Here is a 20,262-nt window from a genome sequence, read left to right on the forward strand (position 1 = left end):
ATCCATGGGTTTTCTCCTGTGTGGATCCTTTTAAGGGATGCATTTCTAATAGAAAGTGGCATCCTTTTGAATTTTTTTCCATTCTTTCTACATACATAATTTTGTTCTTTGGTTTGGGTTTCATAGTGTTCATTTACATCTAATTGGTCTTTGAATAGTTTTATACATTTTCCAATATAGTTGTTCATTATTTTTTGCTGTCCGGCAACACAGTCTTTCATTGGTGCCTGAATGGAAGATGAACTTTCCCGATTCCAATTATTTGATTGGTTTCTCTCATGGCTTTCGACTTCCATTTGAATTGCATAGTTCTTTGTACTGTATTTACGACTCATCGTTTGGAATAGATCCTCGGACTCTTCATTTTCCTCCCCATTATTACCTTCACAGGAAACAAAAAATGAAAATAACTTTAGGGAAAAACAGCAAACTGCAGGAAGTTTGAATATAATGAAAAACAAGCTGCTTCAATTTACTTAGATGCTAAAAATAACTTGATCTGGACTTTCTTGATTACAATTTTGGAGGATAAATCTAATTTGGTACGGCAAGGGAAAAACCATAGGTTAAATATCAAATTCTCCAAGATTCAAAGGAAAGGAAAGGATTTGCTCTGCCTGATTTGAAATTGGACTTTTTATTTATCTACTCCCATTTGCATGCTTTCAAACTCCTAGGTGGGCAGGAGCTGGGACAACTCATAGGAGATCACCGGGTCATATAGCACTAGTGTCTCAAACCCGGGCTTTCCGGCTGAGAAGCCAGGTGTCTTTAGCCGCTCCCTTAATATTAGTATTTTTTATTACTAATTTTTTCTTATTCATTTATCACCTAACAATCATCTTTATTTCCACTTCAAAACTTGTTTTTAATCTGATAAAATGCATTTAATAAAATAATAATAAAAACCGAAAGGGCTGATGTATTTAATTATAAAATTTCTTCCCAAACATTCTGCCCAGGGAGAAGCAAATCCTTACTCAGAGAGGCCACATTCCTATGATTTTCCAGCATGACGTCCCAATGCAGCACTTTTTGCTGAGCATCCAGCTGACACCATTCCTCTTCAGAAAAACCTCCTCAAAGACCCGCCTCCTAAAAAAACACAAAAGGAAAAAATACAGAAGTCAGAACCATATACAAAGTCTACCCTATTAAGTCATCCCAAGCAAAGATATAAACTTTCAACACTATTTAGTGAAAAAAAAACCAAGTTTCCATGTCTCTGTCTCTGTCTGTCTGTCTGTCTGTCTGTCTGTCTGTCTGTCTGTCTGTCTGTCTGTCTGTCTATCTATCTATCTATCTATCTATCTATCTATCTATCTATCTAATCTCCATGTATTAATTCATCAACACTTTCAACATTTGAAGAAAATCAACTGGCAGATGGACCCTGGGAATCCCACCAATGAGCTGTGGTAGCACAGTGCTTAGAATACATTATTGCAGGCTGACTCTGCTGATTGGCAGGAGTTCAATCCTGATCGGCTTAAGGTTGACTCAGCCTTCCAGTCTTCCAAAGTCAGTAAAATGAGGATCCAGATTGTTGAGAGCAATATGTTGACTCTATAAACCAGTTAAGTGTGTGATGTAAATCACTATAAAATAGTATATAAGCCAAATGTTATTGCTATAACTGACTCCAATACATCCTGGGTTTGCAGAAAAAAATATTTAGAGTTGGTTTTGCATTTAATCGTGCCAACATGATGTATCCAATGAAGAAGTTCTTGGAGGAAGATTCTAGCCTTGGAGTTCTGATTTGCTTGGGTTCGTTAGTCGGAACCGTGACACCTATCCATGATCAATACCTTAATAAAAATGCTGAGAGGCAGCCAGGAATTTATGTGGACTGCCATCAATATCCAGAGACACATAACCCTGTTCCTGCTTCCCCTCAGATTACAAGGAAGCCTCTACTTGTAGCCCAACCCATTGGCTGAAGAGGAGAAAACTGCCTGGGAAGAGCATTTTTACCCTATCCAAAGCTGGATCGTTTGGCCCCACAAGCCAGGCACAAATCGAAGAATTAGAAATTATTTTGCAGGCCAAAAGTGGCTTGATATGGCCCTCTATGTATTTTTACAGTCTGGTTTATCTTTAATTTTTACAGTCTGGTTTATCTTTAATTTTTACGGTCTGGTTTATCTTTAATTTTGTGTGATTGCTTTTCCTCTCACTGGTTATAAACAAAGCTCTTTTAAAAATGGCAAAGTGGCAAAATGATTCTTTTACTGATTATTCAGCAGGGTTGCACTGCTAATGTCAAAAATTATTAATAGGATTCTTTACCAGATGCTAATACTGTGATACTTATTTTTCATCATCCTTTTCTTACTTTAGATTCAGATTCAACTACCGCTTCAGCTCCATCATAAGTAGGAGTCAACTTTCTTCCATTCTTCTCTGTGAGGGAGACAGAATTTTTAAATGGATAATTAATAAAATAACATGTTTCTCCAAAAATAAGCCTTGGTCTTATATTTTTTGAGACTTTTTGGGGGGATTTTTTGGGAAGGAAGGAAGGAAAAATTCTCTTCTATTGAACCCTTCCAGACTTGGTTAACTAACTGGTTGAAGGGAGGGAGGGAAGGAGAGAGGGAGGAAGGCTTTTAGCCCACTCAGTAACAGAGTCCCTGTATTGGTTTTTGGGGGGGGGGAAGAGAGAGAGGGAGGAAGGAAGGAAGTCAGACATTTTGGCAAATTCTTTTACACCTCTCTCCTTTGGCTGGATTTCTATTACATCCCTTCTAGCCAATTGGTTGGGGGCTAATTGTCACAGAGGGAGGAACACCCAGGACGAACCCTCTTTCTGCGAATGGGCCGTGTCGAAGAGGCCGGTGGCCCATTCCCCTGTCTTAACTGGGGCTTATTTTTCGAGTAGGGCTTAGAAGGACCATGCTAAAAATCATACTAGGGCATATTTTCTACTTGGGTCTTATTTTAGGGGGGAAACGGTAACAGGTCGCATTCTACACAAGAAAAGACAGTGAATGTAAGATAGCTGGGATCTCTCTTTGAAATGGATTACCTCTTGAGATATCCTGAGTTGGATCTTCCTGAGAGTTCCCCCTGAAAAACAGCTCCTGAAGGGGTTTTGACAGATTCCTCTGTGCCTTGGGATCTGTGATCTCCACAGTGAAGGACTTGAAATAGGAAGCAGGAGAAAGAAGAAAAATTATATTTCTTTTCTAACCACTCATAAGAAATATGAATAAAAGATTAGAGATTAATAAATTAGATAGGGTAAATGGAAATGAGAGAGAAAACAAAAAAGGAATAGAAACCCAGATTCCACCTTTGCAAATGGAAAAGGGGGAAGGAGGAGGAGAAAAGGGAAAAATGTTACTATACAAATGTACATTTATGATGATATGTGTGAAATCAGTAAAATAGACAAGAAATTGAAAAGAAAGTGTATATAAATAGAAAATCGGGGTTGCTCGGATACCACTTTGGAAAATATTGAATTGAAAATGAATACAACAATGGCGAGAGAATGGAAAGAGGAGTAGAGGGATAGATAGGAGGGGAGAAGAGAGGAAGGAGAGAGAGGAACAGAAGGGAAAAGGAGAGGAAGAAAGGGAGGGGAAATAAGAGTAGGAATGAAGATCAGAAAAGGAGGAAGAGGAGGAGTGGGGGAAAGGAAGGGGAAGGAGAGAAGGGGAAGGAGAGGAGGAAAGAAGGAAGAAGAGGATAGAAAAAGGGAGGGAAGGGAAAGAAAGGAGAAGAAGGATTGTTGTAAAATAAGGGAGATGGAATGGTAGAAGAGCAACCCCGAGTATACACAAATTTATTAGGATGAAGAATGAACAAATGTGAAAGTTAAAAGAGAGTAAGTATGATTAACAATGGATAAGAGACAGTACATTTAAAACATGTTTATGAGAAATAAAGATTAAAAAAAGTTTCAAAAACAAAAAAAAGGAAAGAAGAAAAATTAACAGATATCACGCAACATGAAGTTGGTTCATGTTCTCTAAACACAACTTCAATGCCCCAAATATCCATCAGAGATCCTGGCATATAACAGAGAAAAAGCTGAGTCCAATTTCTCTTCAGGAATGGTTAATGGAACAATTTTCTACTAGAATTAGGGAAACATCTCCATGAAGACAGGAGAAGCCTGGAAGGGAGGGGTGAAGAATGAAAACACATTCTTTATTCCCTTCCGGACTCTCGAGACAAAGACCTCTTACCTGCAACTCAACCTGCTCCTTCTGCTCCTCTGCTTGGCTTAGGAGGAAGCCTTCCGCCAGGGCCACCGCCTGGGAACTGGTCTCTGCTCCACACTCCAGCACCCAGCTTTCCATCTCTGGGGGCAGAACAGCCAGGAACTGCTCCAGAACAACCAAATCCAGCATCTGAGCTTTGGTGTGCTTTTCTGGTCTCAGCCATTGCGTACAAAAGTTGTGGAGTCGGCTGCAAAGTCCTCGGGGACCTTCAGCCTCTTGGTATTGGAGGTTTCTGAACTTCCAGGGCTGAACTTCAGAACGGATGATGGTTTCTTTTTCCAGGATCTTCTGACCAGTTCTTGCCCAGATCTTTCCACAGCTGCCAGACTCAACAGCCAAAGGGTCTTTGTTTGTTCCCTCACGTGGTAAAGGTTGTTCCTCCATTCCTTCTTCTGTCCTGTAATGCAATTCCAAACAGGTTTGGGGAATTCTGTGGCTCTCCAAACACTTTTCAATTCATAGGTTCATTTTGGTAGCAATACCAATAGCAATTAGACTTATATGCCACCCCATAGTGCTTTACAGCACTATTTTGTTTACAATGTCAACTTATTAAATGTCACCTTTAAAGCGCTCCATGGCTTAGGTCCGGGGTATTTACGAGACTGCCTTCTGCCACCAATAGCCTCCCACCGGCCAGTACGCTCGCACAGAGTGGGCCTTCTCAGGGTGTTGTCCGCCAGACAGTGTTGGCTGGCGACCCCCAGGGGGAGAGCCTTCTCTGTGGCGGCGCCCGCCCTCTGGAACAACCTCCCCCCAAGGATACGTACAATATCAGACCTCCGGATTTTTCATCGGGCCCTGAAAACTTATTTCAACTAGCCGGGCTGGCTTGATCCCACAGTTTTGGGTTAAATTTTAATTGATTTTAAATTGGGTTTGTTTTAAATTGCGGCCAAAAATATTTAATTATTTTAAACTGTTTTTAAATTTTGTATCTTTTGTTTTTATTTTGGCTGTTCACCGCCCTGAGCCCTATTGGAGAAGGGCGGTATACAAACTGAAATTGAAACAAATAAATTATCCCAATATTCTGGGTCCTCATTTTACCAACCTCAGAAGGATGAAAGGCTGAGACAATACTGAGCCCTCTCAGGAGTAAACTCCAGGCTATGAGCAGAGTTTGCCTGCAATACTGCATTCTAACCACTGTGTCACCTGAGCTCCTATAGCAGCAGGACTGACCACAAAAGGCTATCCAGCCTTCTTGGCACAAGAGGTAACTTTTTGGTATTACAGAAGTCGTTCAACCGACTCTGCTTTGTGTAAATGAGATGAAAAAGAAAATAAATTTGAAGAATGTGAAGGTGGTGGATTTAATCAGTGAATCACACTTATCCCCATGGAAGGAAGTATCTTCCTGAACTGGTAAAGGATTGCAGTGGCTCAGGGCCTGGTGGCTCAGCAGACTGATAGCACTGTGATTAACACCAGCTGTCTGCAATTACTGTAAGTTCGAATCTCACCAGGCTCAAGGTTGACTCAGCCTTCCATCCTTTCTAAGGAAGGTAAATTGAGGACCCAGTTTGTGGGGGGCGATAAGCTGACTTTGTATAAAATATACAAAAGTATGAAGGCTATTGCTTAACGCATTGTAAGCCACCCTGAGTCTCCGGAGAAGGGTGGCATATAAATCAAATTAAAAAAAAAAAAGACGGTGTTTCTGTGACTATTTCTTGGTGTGGCGCAAAATATGTTTCCAGCTCATATTCCCAAACTTGGAATATAAAACAAATCAGCTTTGCAGCATTTTCTATTTTTTTATTCTCCCAAGAGAAGGCTAACTTTACTCTATAATCAGCTTTCCTACAACGTGCCAAACCCCCAAAAGGTTAACAAACGGATGGAATACAGAATACTTATATACTGTATCTTCCTTCTGCTTAATATTGAGATATTTAGGTTTTCATTTAAAATCTGCCTAACCCTTTCTACTGGGAAAGATTGAGGGCAAAAGAAGAAGGGGACGACAGAGAATGAGGTGGCTGGATGCAGTCAATGAAGCAGTTGGCATGAGCTTAAATAGACTCCAGAGGATGGTAGAGGGCAGGAAGATCTGGAGGAAGATTGTCCATGGGGTCGCATTGGGCTGGACTTTGCAACTAACAACTTTCTATGTTTCTTGGCCTTGATAGAGAAATACCTGGAGCTATGGAGGAGAGATAAAAAAGAAATTGCAAAATTGCTTCTCCGCAAAAAAAGAAGTTTGTCTTTGTGAATAGCTTCAGTTAGAAAAGGAAGAAGACCCCCCAATATGGAATAATACTGGGTGAAAAGAATCTGGAAAGAACAACATTCTCACAATGCTATGAAGGTTGAGTTCAAATCAAATGACATATCAAGGAAATGACCCTGGCTTAAGATGCTCCATTTCCCATTTTTAGAGTTTGCTTTTTAGGGACAAAGTCACACTATTACACGAAGACAGCTTCACACAATTTGTCCTGAGCCCAAACTAGGAAACCAATCCCAAAGGCCAAGTTCACATAAAACACAGGGCTTGAAAGAATGTAAGATGATATCTGGTTCAGTCTCCCACATAAGACAGGTTGAACTGTGGAGGACCTGACTTGGCTTTGTCTCCAGAGGGATTTGCTGCTTACATATATAAAATGGAAAACCAAAGAAATTTCCAGAAACACGGGGTGACTAGTTTAACTACTGGGAATCCTTCCCCAAAGAAAAAGAAGAAAATATTCCCCGCCACTGGGGGAAATTCAGGAGAATCCTTCTAGCTCAATTTCTATAGAAATACTATAAAAATACATTTAATATATATTTTGGATTTCTGTCTTCTAATAATTAATTATATTGATCTCTATGGTCAGGTAGAGATTTAAATGCCTCAGGTCACAAACAGCAATTGAGATGAGTGCTATATAAATTTATTTCATAAATAAATATATTAACATTTGAATTTATACTAAGACTTTAGCCAGCAGAAACCCATATTGTGTTCCCAGCCCCAAACTCCAGAAACCCAAATTAACAAACCATTATGCAATGGAATGGAATAACAGAGTTGGAAGGGACCTTGGAGGTCTTCTTGTCCAACCCTCAACTCCTCCACCCCGCTTAGCCAGGAAACCCTATACCACCTAATATAGTAAATATATAAACATCTGAACTTATAACAGGGTGGATAAAAATCAATGATTTTTTTTAAAAAAATCAAAAAAATCAGATTTTTTTTATTTAAATCGGATTTTATTTTTATCAAATTTATTTTAATAAAAAACTTTGGGGGTAAAAAATCTATCGTAAGATAGTTTTCTATTTAAGATACATAAATAATTTAGTTTATTCAGCATGAAATGGAGCTTAGTTATGTAGCATGAGGCTGTTTATTCTGCAACACTGGGACTATCGGTGAGTCAACAGCGGTTCAAAGGAGTAGCAGAAATGACAGTTGCTCTTTAAAAATTATGATTTAAATTGAGTTGATTTAAATCAAGCATTTTTACTAGTGATTTAAATCATGATTTAAATTGATTTAAATCAACTCGATTTAAATCAAATCCACCCTGACTTATAGTAAGACTTTAGTCAGCAGAAACCCATTGTCTTCCTGCCCCCAAACTCCCGAAACCCAAATTAACAAACCATCATCCAACATACGACTAATACCTGAATAAATAAACCACCTACAGCTTAACTTGTTCTATTTTCATGCAATTCTTAGAAGCAGTGTGCCATTTTTTATAGACTAATCCTGTTATTTTTTCCAACTTCAAGTCCCAAACTTTAAAGTAGGCAATATGAAAAACCCTATGAGGCACACAGTGCGAATGCTGCGTCTCAGCCCCACTTTTGCACCTCCAGCCCTGCAACCTTTCCCTTCTTTGTCTGCCAGCTTTGCGGTCGTGGGGAAAGGCTGGGAAGCATCACCCCACTTCCAGTCCTCGCACACGGGGCGCCGTCCTTGCACCCAGGGCCAGCAGGAGGACTTCGGGCCAGCCTGCCCCTCCCCCCCCCATGCAGAGGCTCCCCCAGGAAATGGGGGGAAACGAGCCTCCTCTTCGGGCGACCCTCACTTCTCTCCTTGGCTTCCCTCCCTCCTGACTCATGCACGGGAAAAGGCGGCAGGGGAATATGGGACCACGGACTCCAACCCCGCAGGAAGACTTGGTTCCTCTCCACACACCCCTCCAGCGCGGGACCCCTTTGCACGGGCACAGCCTCCACTCACCCAACTCGGGAGTCCCGTCGGGATCCCCGTCTCCGAAAAGGCTTCCCGGCAGCCTCTGCAAAGGCCCCCTCCCCCTGCAAAGGCCCCGCCCCCCAGCCTCACAGCGGGGTTCCCGGGAAGGCAGAAAGGGCAGAGGCGCCTCCAGTCTCTTCCGACGAACGTCCCGGGCAACACGTGCCTTGTGCCCGCTGAAGAATCCGGCGCATGCTCAGTTCCCTCCTGAAGCTGAGCGCGCCCCCTGGTGGACTCTTGCGCGTAACGAGACCCTTCAAGGGCGGGAAAGAGAAGAGAGTCTGAGGGGATGAAAGAGTCTGAGAGGATGAGAGGGATAATGGGCAGGGGAGTAAGAACAATGGCTCTGTCAGAAGAGAAAGGCTTCGTCGTCTCCAAAGGCGGCACATGCTCCATCTGCTTCTCCTTCCTGTCCAAGAACCATCTGTGGAGATGGAGAAAAATCTCTCTGGAGGATCCGAACTCACTTCCCTCAAGAACAGCCGCCTTGAAGGCTCTGCAGAGATTGGAGGAGGCCTCAAAGGAGCCAAATCCTGTCAGAAGACAAGGACCAGGAACCTCTCTGGGAAACACAACTTGTAGTGAACTTCGGCCTGAAGTGGAGGAAGATGGGACACAGGCAGGAAGTCACAATCAGGAAAATGGAGATTTCTGTCAGGTTTCATCTCTCTACTTCTGTATAGACACAGTTGCCCTTCTCAAATTCTTGGCTCTGGATGCTTACAAATAACTGGAAAGACCGAGTGGCTGGTTGTGATAAAGGAAATAATGCTGGGGGGAAGAATACGATGAGAAAACCAATTCGGAAAAGGAGGAAAAGCTGAAACTTGTGGATGTTCTAGAGATTTTACCTCACAAGGGGGCTCCTTGGTAGAGAAATGAAGAGGGGAAAAATAGCATCTCATCTGTGACTGGAGAAAAGAGGGAATTATCAAATGAAGGAAGAAAAAATTGAACGGGAATATAAAGCTCAAATACCACGAAGGAAAAAAGTAGAGAAAAAATGTGTTGTGTGTCAGGGAATTTGCCTTGGGATAACTAAAGAATTGAAATGGTGGAGGACAAGCGGTGAAAAAGCTATTTCAAAGCAATGTTCTCTTCAGCCAATTTTTTCCCCCGTCCAGATTCCTTCAAATCGCTGCCTATTTTTGTAGCTCTGCCTGTGCGGAAGGGGAGCCGGAGTTGCTGCCTGCACTTGGGAAGAGCCTGTTCAACCAGGCAGCACCACTTTTGCCCCCACAGCCCCTGCTTTTCCACAAAGGGCCGTGCACGTTTCTAGCCCCAGAAACCAGAGAAATCAGCTCTGGCGCTGGCATTCATCCTCCCATTGTTTGCTCATAAACATCCATGCCAATGTTCCACTTGTCTGGCGAATTGAATGACAGCTGTCGAATTCCAAAGGCTTCTATACCCACCCCGCTCCTTATCTGACAAGCAGGTACCAAAACAGAGACTGGCTAAGTGTTCATGAGAAAAGGAGATTAGAAAACAGCAAGCAGAAGGGAACTGTTGTATGGAGATTGGCAACTACGGCAGGTAGGCAAGAGGGATGTTGGTCAACTACCAGAACCAAAAGCTATGATGCGGAGTATATCTGTGGATTTTTGCCTGGAGCTGGGCCCCAATCAGAAAAGCATCGAAGTAGCCCTTCATCCCAACCAGTGTGAGGGTGGTATAGTACCTTATAGACTTTGGGACTTACATTGCGACTGAGTATAAAACACCTAATTACTTGGCAATACCAACTAGCATAATCTGGAAAGATGGCATTAACCCAGAGCAATAGCGTGTTGTTGAAGGGTTGTGCCACAATAAATCATTGTGTACAGATCTGCTATACTGTGGTATATCCAATCCTGGAAAGCAAAAGCCCCTCATGTTATCCATTTGATTTCTATGTCTGTAATGAGAAATAACAGCATTGCTTCCCTTTATTAACAGTCTCCAGTGAAGGGGACACTGCGGCTGTTGCAACCCTCCTCCCATGCCACACCAAAACTCTGCATCCAAATAGGAAAAGGTATAATATGGCCCCTACTTGAAAAGTCTTTTGCACAGGCATTTGAGAGGCTTTTTTTAATTCCTTTTTTGTGAGATAATTCTACATCCCGAATCTCTTTCCACGGTCTACATCACCATGTATGTGAGGATTCAATTCTCCACATGGTCATTTGGGAGGACAGAGAAGTGTTTGTCTGCTAATAAACTATGAGCATATTAAGGAATGGGAAAGGAAGGGGAAAGACTAGGTAAAAGTTCAAATTATGGGAAGTGGTATCGATCAGATGAACATCCAGCTGTATGTCTGCCTTAGTGGAAGAAAGAATAAAGCATTTTGAAGAATTGCCTCAGGGCGATTTTACTGCTTTTATTGCTGGGAAGAGCATACCTGTAAAATATCTACCTGTTGATAACCCTCCCAGAACAAGGATCAAGTAGAAAGAACAAACAATTTGTGAAAAGTTTCCTTGCAAAACCATAATATTGACATCTTATATAAAATTGCATAGTCCAGAATCTGTGTCAACTTGCGAAGCTTACCTGACCTGCTCCCGGATTGCCATAGGCAGGGAGATGGGAAATAGCGCCTCGCAGCTCTGAGGAATTCACACCTCAGTCAAAACACATCCTAGCAGCCCAAAGTCAAGGCCATCTCCACGGAAACCCACAAAAGCAGGAGTGACTTCTACGACCAGAAATTGCTTAGTTGGGGAATGTGACTGGTGACACACCTTGGGGCAAGGGGGCAACAGGGTCAGAGGTAAGGCGTGAATTGGGTGAAGTCAGAATTGGCTTCACTTAGTTCTTGTGGACATGGTGCTCCTAATAAACAACTGGATTTTTCTTGCTTTGGGCTCCTGCTTTTATTTGTGCATCAGTCGGAACCCCGACACTTAGGTTATTAAAAGAGTTATTTTCTTGGAATTCACTCCAACTGGAAGCTAGATAAACATAAAGATGATTTTCAATACTGATATGAAATAGTGTTGGCCACCTTCAAATGACTGTAACATCAAAAATCCACACTTCAGAAAACATTTGTGCCCATTGTTTGTGTTTCCACTGGTAATTGTATCTTAGTTTCCAGCACAGACTCCGCAAAACTCTTCCTAGTTCAATATACAGAAATAGGAAATACATAGATTTCACCACCTAAATCTGGAATCTAAATGGATTTGCACCAAAATGGAAAATTAAATCATTTTCCCAAACCACACATTTATATGACTTTTCCCCTGAAGCCCTTTCCACATTCTATGAACTTGAACAGTTCCTCTCCTGTGTGGGATCAGTGATAAAAAGGAGAAGCTATCCTACGACATATTGGCTGCACATTACAAAGTGACAAATGGATGACTATGGCAGATCTGAAGGAAGCATTTCAAGACAGAGTGGCATGGGGGGGGGAGCAAGTGGTGAAATCCAATTTTTTTTACTATCGGTTTTGTGGGCGTGGTGCTGCTTGGTGGGCATGGCAGGGGAAGGATATTGCAAAATCTCCATTCCCATCCAACTCTGGGGACAGGCAGAGGTGGTATTTGCCAGTTCTCTGAACTACTCAAAATTTCCACTACCGGTTCTCCAGAACCTGTCAGAACCTGCTGGATTTCACCCCGGGGGAAATCTATAGAGGAGTCAAAGGTCTGACATGACTGAATGATTGCCAATGACAATTCATAAGAAAACTTCGGTAGCATAAAACATATTCCTGTAATTCATATTTAGCTATAAATGTCCCATAACATGCCTGGAGTTTGATACCAAAGCCCTCAAAAAGTAAACTTTTATAGATTTTTTTTATTTGGGGATTTAATTTATTTATTTATTTATTTGATTTTTATACCACCCTTCTCCAACAGGACTCAGGGCGGTGAACAGCCGAGATAAAACATAACATATAAAATTTAAAAGCAATTTAAAAGACATTAAATAATTTCAGCCCTCAATTCAAAACAACCCAGTTAAAACCAATTTCAAAATTTTGGGCCAATTTTGGGCCTTCTCTGTCATGATCAGATGGAAAATAGGCTAAATATGGAAAAAAAAAATTCCTCTTATTCAGGTAAAATAGAAGTGTCGAAGATCAAATAATAGTAACTTCAAACATCAATTTTTCATAATGAAAACACCACATGACCATTGTTTGCTTGCTGTTGGTAAATTAAGCTCACCGGGGATGACATATTTTAAGGTTAGACTTAAAAAAAACTTCCTTCCCAAATTTAAGTCTCAGTAAAAAATACTTGCATTTCAACAACTAAGCCTACAGGTTGCATGGATTCTTCTTCAAATGAATGTGTATATGGAAAATTCAGTCATCGTTCCTCCTAAAGCATTTTTTTCAAATTTCAAAAATTTATAAGTCTTTTTCATGTGGATCTTGTTATAGGAATTAAAATGATTGCTCTAAGAAAAGGTATTTCCGCATTCTATGCAGTTATATGGCTTCTCCTGTGTGGGTCCTTCAATAGGATATAAAGTTTTTGTTCTTAGTAAAACTCTTTTCACACTCAATGAATTTATAACGCTTTTCTCATGTGGATCCTTTTGTGGGAGTTAAGATAACTATTTGTTATAAAATCCTTACCACACTCCATGCATTTATATGGCTTCTCCCCTGTATGAATCCTACTATGATAAATAAGTTGACTATTCGTAGTAAAGCCCTTTCCACACTCAGTGCACTTATGTGGCTTCTCCCCTGTGTGGATCATTTTATGGATGGTAAGAGACCACCCTTTAGTGAAGGTCTTTCCACATTCCATGCAGCTATAGGGCTTCTCCCCTGTATGAACCTTATTATGGTAAGTAAGTTGACTGTTACTAATAAAATCCTTACCGCACTCCATGCATGTATATGGCTTCTTTCCTGTATGAACCTTATTATGGCAAGTAAGTTGACTGTTACTAATAAAACTCTTTCCACACTCCATGCATTTATATGGCTTTTCCCCTGTATGAACCTTACTATGCCAATTAAGTTGACTGTTCCTAGTAAAACTCTTTCCACACTCCATGCATGTATATGGCTTCTCCCCTGTATGAATCCTACTATGATAAATAAGTTGACTGTTCTTACTAAAGCTCTTTCCACACTCGGTGCACTTATATGGCTTCTCCCCTGTATGAATCCCGCTATGGTAAATAAGTTCACTGTTCTTACTAAAGCTCTTTTCACATTCGGTGCATTTATAACGCTTCTCCCCTGTATGAATCCCGCTATGGTAAATAAGTTGACTTTTCTTATTAAAGCTCCTTTCACATTTGGTGCACTTATAGGGCTTCTCCCCTGTATGAATCCCGCTATGGTAAATTAGTTCACTGTTCTTACTAAAGCTCTTTTCACATTCGGTGCATTTATAACGCTTCTCCCCTATGTGGATGCTTTTATGGGAGTTAAGATTACTATTTGTAATAAAACCCTTACCACACGTCATGCAGGTATACAGCTTCTCCCCTGTATGAATCTTATTATGATAAATAAGTTGGCTCTTCCTGGTAAAACTCTTTCCACATTCCATGCAGCTATAGGGCTTCTCCCCTGTGTGGATCCTTTTGTGGGAGTTAAGATTACTGTTTCTAATAAAAGCTTTACCACACTCCTTGCACTTATATGGCTTCTCCCCTGTATGAATCCAACTATGGTGAATAAGTTGTCTGTTCATCCTAAAACTCTTTCCACACTCCATGCATTTATAGGGTTTCTCTCCTGTGTGGATCATTTTGTGGGAGTTAAGGTAACTGCGTGTAGTAAAATCTTTACCACACTCTGTGCATCTATATGGCTTCTCCCCTGTATGAATCCTACTATGGTAAGTAAGTGGCCTCTTGTTAGTGAAGCTCTTTCCACACTCCATGCATTTATAGGGCTTCTCTCCTGTATGAATCCTACTATGGTGAATAAGTTGTCTGTTCTTACTAAAGCTCTTTCCACACTCGGTGCACTTATATGGCTTCTCCCCTGTATGAATCTGTTTATGAATAGTAAGAGATGAATTGTCACAGAAGATCTTTCCACACTCCATGCATTTATAGGGCTTCTCTCCTGTGTGGATCCTCTTATGTCTTGTAAGTTGACTGTCCTTAGTAAAGCTTATCCCACGTTGCATGCATTGATTTTTTTTCTTTCCTCTGCAGATCCTATCATGGGATATAATTTGCCTGCTCTGAACATAGGACTTTTCACAATACATCCATAGATTTTCTCCTGTGGGGATCCTTTTAAGGGATGTATAAGACCCATTTCTATGAGGAAGAGGCGAAGTCCATTTGAAATTTTTTTCATTTTTTCTATGATCTTCTCCTTTGGTTTGGCTTTGATAGTGTTCATTTACATCTAATTTGTCTTTCAATAGTTTTATACATTTGTTTTTTATTTTTTGTTGACCGGCCACAGAGTCTTTCAATGGTGCCTGAATGGAAAATGAACTTTCCCGATTCCAATTATTTGATTGGTTTCTCTCATGGCTTTTGACTACCATTTGAATTGCAGGGTTCTTTGTACTGTATTTATGACTCATCGTTTGGAATAGATCCTCGGAATCTTCATTTTCCTCCCCATTATTACCTTCACAGGAAACAAAAAGTGAAAATAACTTTAGGGAAAAACAACAAATTACAGGAACTTTGAATGTAATGAAAAACAAGTTGTTTCAATTTATTTAGATGCTAAGAAAAACTTGATCTGGAGTTTCTTGATTAAAATTTTGGAGGATAAATTTAGTTTGGTATGGCAAGGGAAAAACCATAGGCTAAATATCAAATTCTCCAAGATTCAAAGGAAAGGAAAGGATTTGGTCTGCCTGGTTCAAACTTGGGACTTTTTAGTCTGCTCTATGGTTTGGATGAAAAATGGGAGTTGCTCAGAAATTAAAGAATTTTAGAACTAAAAGGGCATAGACGTTTGGATGTTATGGATATTTGTGGTAGAATTAAGATTAAACTAAATTTTAAAAACCATGTTAGAAATGCCAGATTGAGAATATGAAACAGATACAAGACAAATGAAGGCGAACATATGTGTTCCAGGATAATGTTGTAAAAACAGAAGGAAACCCAGATTCTGCTCAGCTATTACTTCGTGGCTCTTAATACAAGGAGCATCTTACAGAAGAGAAGCAGAAGGCAAAGATAATGGGTAACAAGTTCGGAGCCATCAGAACTTCACCAAGGAGAATACTAAATGAAATCAAGAGCAGCTGATGATAGAAGAATATAATTGTCGATCATTTTCACATTGTTATCAGAAAGATTCAAGGTGGGGAAAAAGGGCCCAAGCTATTGAACAATATGGTATTTGAATCTTAGTGATGTGGAAAGAATGAATATATAATAGCTGAAAGCTATAAACAGATTAACAATGTATGATAAAACAGGCAAAAAAGTTTCATCATAATATGGTATATAGATGTAAGTGGCAAAATAAGTGATTGATGTTTACATGATGTTATAATCTTAAGAGGGAACTTTTATAAAGTGATATACAATTGGTATAGATATTAGTATTTTTATTATACTTATTCATTTATCACCTCACTGAATCGTCTTTATTTCCACTTCAAAAATTGTATTGTTTTTAATCTTATAAAATGTATTTTACAAAATGATAATTAAAAACAGAAAGGGCTGATGTATTTAATTACAAAATTTCTTCCCAAACATTCTGCCCAGGGAGAAGCAAATCCTTACTCAGAGAGGCCACATTCCTATGATTTTCCAGCATGACGTCCCAATGCAGCACTTTTTGCTGAGCATCCAGCTGACACCACTCCTCTTTGGAGAAATACACAGCCACCTCCTCAAAGAACACAAGACCTGCCTCCTCAAAGAACACAAAACAAACAGAACAGAAGTCAGGACAATTTACAAAGTCTACCCTATTAAGTCATCCCAAGCAAAGATATACACTTTTAGTGCTATTTACTGAAAGGAACCCAAGTCTCTCTGTCTGTCTGTCTATTCTCCATGCATTAATTCATCAACACTTTCAACATTTGAAGAAATCAACTGGCAGATGGACCTTGGGAATGCCACCACTGAGCTGTGGTGCTTAGAATACATTATTGCGGGCTGACTCTGCTGATTGGCAGGAGTTCAATCCTGATCGGCTTAAGGTTGACTAAGCCTTCCATTCTTTCAAAGTCAGTAAAATGAGGATCCAGATTGTTGAGAGCAAAATGTTGACTCTATAAACCAGTTAAGTGTGTGATGTAAATCACTATAAAGTAGTATATAAGCCAAATGTTATGCTGTAACTGACTCCAATATATCCTGTGTTTGCATAAAAAAATATTTAGAGTAGGTTTTGCATTTAATCGTGCCAACATGATGTATCCAATGAAGAAGTTCTTTGAGGAAGATTCTAGCCCTGGAGTTCTGATTTGCTTGGGTTCGTTAGTCGGAACCGTGACACTTATCCGTGATCAACACCTTCATAAAAATTCTGTGAGGCAGCCAGGAATTTATGTGGACTGCCATCAATATCCAGAGACACATAACCCTGTTCCTGCTTCCCCTCAGATTACAAGGAAGCCTCTACTTGTAGCCCAACCCATTGGCTGAAAAGGAGAAAACTGCCTGGGAAGAGCATTTTTACCCTATCCAAAGCTGGATCCTTTGGCCCCACAAGCCAGGCACAAATCGGAGGATTAGAAATTATTTTGCAGGCCAAAAGTGGCTTGATATGGCCCTCTATGTATTTTTACAGTCTGGTTTATCTTTAATTTTGTGTGATTACTTTTCCTATCACTGGTTATAAACAATGCTTTTCTAAAAATGGCAAAGTGATTCTGTTACTTATTATTCAGCAGGGTGGCACAATTCCATGTCAAAAATTATTACCGTATTTTTCAGGCTATAAAACACACTTTTTTGTCTCCCAAAAGGGAGCAAAAATGTCTCTGTCTCTTAGAGACCATATATTGCCGAAGCCCCGCCCACCCGACAGGCATTTTTTTTGCCTCAGAACATCCTTTTATCAGCCTTTTTTAGGCCTTTTTTTTGGCCCACTTTTTTGGCTTTTTGGGCCAGTTTTGGAGGCTTTTTTCAGCCCTTTTTCATGGCTTTTTAAATTTGGCGGGTTTTTTGAGGAAAAACAGGCCAAAAAAGCCTAAAAAATGGGCCAAAAAAGCCTTGAAAGTGGGCCAAAAAACCTTGAAAATGGCCCCCCAAAAGCCTCAAATCCGGCCCACAAAAAGCCTTGAAAAAAGCCTTGAAAAATGGGCCACAAAAGCCTCAAAAATGGGCCAGAAAAAGACCCAGAAACTTTTTTTTGTTCTTTTCTTATTCTAAATTTAGGTGGTCTAATAGTCAGGTGCGTCTTATAGTCCAAAAAATACGGTAATAGGATGATTCTTTACCAGATGCTAATACTGTGATACTTATTTTTTATTATCCTTTTCTTACTTTAGATTCAGATTCAACAACCGCTCCGGCATAAGTAGGAGTCAACTTTCTTCTATTCTTCCCTGTGAGGGAGACAGAATTTTTAAATGGATGATTAATAAAATACCGTGTTTCTCCAAAAATAAGTGTTGGTCTTATATTTTTGGGGACTCCAAAATATGCATTAGTGCTTCTTTTGGGGGAAACATGGTATCAGAATGAACAGCCCGGCTAGGTGCTCCACCTCCCAGCACGCACACAAGAGACGGCTTATATCACTGAAGGAAGTCATCCAGGCAGTGTTGTGATGCTCTGAATTCTTCTGGGGATATTTTGAACCGTTGTGCCATTGCAAGTGAAATGCTTGAATATCAGCCCTGCGCACAACCAAAGCCTTTGCTCTCCTGTCAGCAATGCATTCACAGGTGATGTCTTCCAGTTCAGGAAATAATGGTTGCCGACATGATCCTCACTTGAGTTTCTTAGCACTTCCCTTGTCCACATGTTGACGGAGGTTATCATACCCTGTTCGCCATTTTCGGACCATTTGGAGACCAACTTGTTCTCTTTGCAGAATGACGTAAGATTCTTGGCCCAAGAGCCCTCCACAATTCCTTTTTTGAACAGGATGGAATAGCTCTTTCTTTTTGCAGTCATCTTGTATGGGGATCAAAATATTATTCCCATTAAATTTACCATTAAAGTGGCATATCCGGATTGCCTGCATCCCCCCTGTGCCTCCGCATGTTGATGATCCCACGGCTGTGAAGACGAGCCTCCCACGGCCAGCCGGTCATTCCCTTCCGTCTCTCTGCTTGCCTATAGGCTTGATGGGGAAGGCAGCCGCATGGCATGTCCAGATCGTCCTCTTCCCCCCCAGCTCCTCTACTTGAAAGGCCAACCTAGTGGTTGCAACGCTCAGACTCACCTGCGCTGTGAGGGCTGCGGTTGCTGCCAGACACCGTTGGCCCCTGGGTGTTTGCCACCTCCTTTGGTAGACAACACCCCCCCCCCGCCACTGGGCTGATAACTGTCTTAACTGGGGCTTATTTTTGGAGTAGGGCTTAGATTAGGACCATGCTAAAAAGCATGCTAGGGCATATTTTCTGGTTGGGTCTTATTTTAGGGGGGAAACGATAGAAGGTGGCATTCTATACAAGAGAAGACACTGCATGTAAGATCTCTCTTGGAAATGGATTACCTCTTGATGTATCCTGACTTGGATCTTCCTGAGAGTTCCCCCTGAAAAACAGCTCCTGAAGGGGTTTTGACAGATTCCTCTGTGCCTTGGGATCTGTGATCTCCACATTGAAGGACTTGAAATAGGAAGCAGGAGAAAGAAGGAAAATTAACAGATATCACACAACATGAAGTTGGTTCATGTTCTCTAAACACAACTTCAATGCCCCAAATATCCATCAGAGATCCTGGCATATAACAAAGAAAAAGCTGAGTCCAATTTCTCTTCAGGAATGGTTAATGGAACAATGTCCTACTAGAATTAGGGAAACATCTCCATGAAGACAGGAGAAGCCTGGAAGGGAGGCGTGAAGAATGAAAACACATTCTTTATTCCCTTCCGGACTCTCGAGACAAAGACCTCTTACCTGCAACTCAATCTGCTCCTTCTGCTCCTCTGCTTGGCTTAGGAGGAAGCCTTCCGCCAGGGCCACCGCCTGGGAACTGGTCTCTGCTCCACACTCCAGCACCCAGCTTTCCATCTCTGGGGGCAGAACGGCCAGGAACTGCTCCAGAACAACCAAATCCAGCATCTGAGCCTTGGTGTGCTTTTCTGGTCTCAGCCATTGCGTACAAAAGTTGTGGAGTCGGCTGCAAAGTCCTCGGGGACCTTCAGCCTCTTGGTATTGGAGGTTTCTGAACTTCCAGGGCTGAACTTCAGAATGGATGATGGTTTCTTTTTCCAGGATCTTCTGACCAGTTCTTGCCCAGATCCTCCCACAGCTGCCAGACTCAACAGCCAAAGGGCCTTTGTCTGTTCCCTCACGTGGTAAAGGTTGTTCCTCCATTCCTTCTTTTGTCCTGTAATGCAATTCCAAACAGGTTTGAGGAATCCTGTGGATCTCCAAACACTTTTCAATTCATAGGATAGTTTTGGTAACAATAGCACTTAGACTTATATGCCACCGGATAGTGCTTTACACCACTATTTTGTTTATGATGTGAAGGTGGTGGGTTTAATCACTGAATCACACTTATCCCCATGGAAGGAAGTATCTTCCTGGTGAAGGATTGCAGTGGAATTGAGCAGATGGATCCTCTGGGTGTTTCTGTGACTATTTCTTGGTGTGGTGCAAAATATGTTTCCAGCTCATATTCCCAAACTTGGAATATAAAACAAATGAGCCTTGGAGCATTTTCTATTTCTTTATTCTCCCAAGAGAAGGCTAACTTTAAAAATTTAAGATCTACCTTTATAATCAG

At 41.0% G+C, this 20,262-nt stretch overlaps 1 protein-coding gene and 2 pseudogenes across 1 annotated transcript; all 3 read right to left on the minus strand.

The window, feature by feature from the left end:
* LOC139309247 (zinc finger protein 208-like) overlaps positions 1-1,651 on the minus strand; it is a 35,387-nt pseudogene extending 33,736 nt beyond the window's left edge.
* A 672-nt stretch (positions 1,652-2,323) lies between these two features.
* LOC139309248 (zinc finger and SCAN domain-containing protein 30-like) lies at positions 2,324-4,619 on the minus strand. The gene is made up of 3 exons (XM_070933308.1): positions 4,200-4,619; positions 3,032-3,146; positions 2,324-2,406 (listed from the first exon to the last, which is right to left on the minus strand). Exons 1-3 carry the CDS (start codon positions 4,617-4,619, stop codon positions 2,324-2,326), a joined length of 618 nt encoding a protein of 205 aa, XP_070789409.1.
* Positions 4,620-12,843: 8,224 nt separating this feature from the next.
* LOC139311606 (zinc finger protein 420-like) lies at positions 12,844-19,847 on the minus strand (annotated as a pseudogene).
* Positions 19,848-20,262: the final 415 nt, after the last annotated feature.

The sequence above is a fragment of the Pituophis catenifer genome, unplaced genomic scaffold, assembly GCF_029215685.1.
Source record: "Pituophis catenifer annectens isolate HBS135680 unplaced genomic scaffold, rPitCat1.0.hap2 SCAF_2, whole genome shotgun sequence".
NCBI classification, from domain to species: Eukaryota; Metazoa; Chordata; class Lepidosauria; order Squamata; family Colubridae; genus Pituophis; species Pituophis catenifer.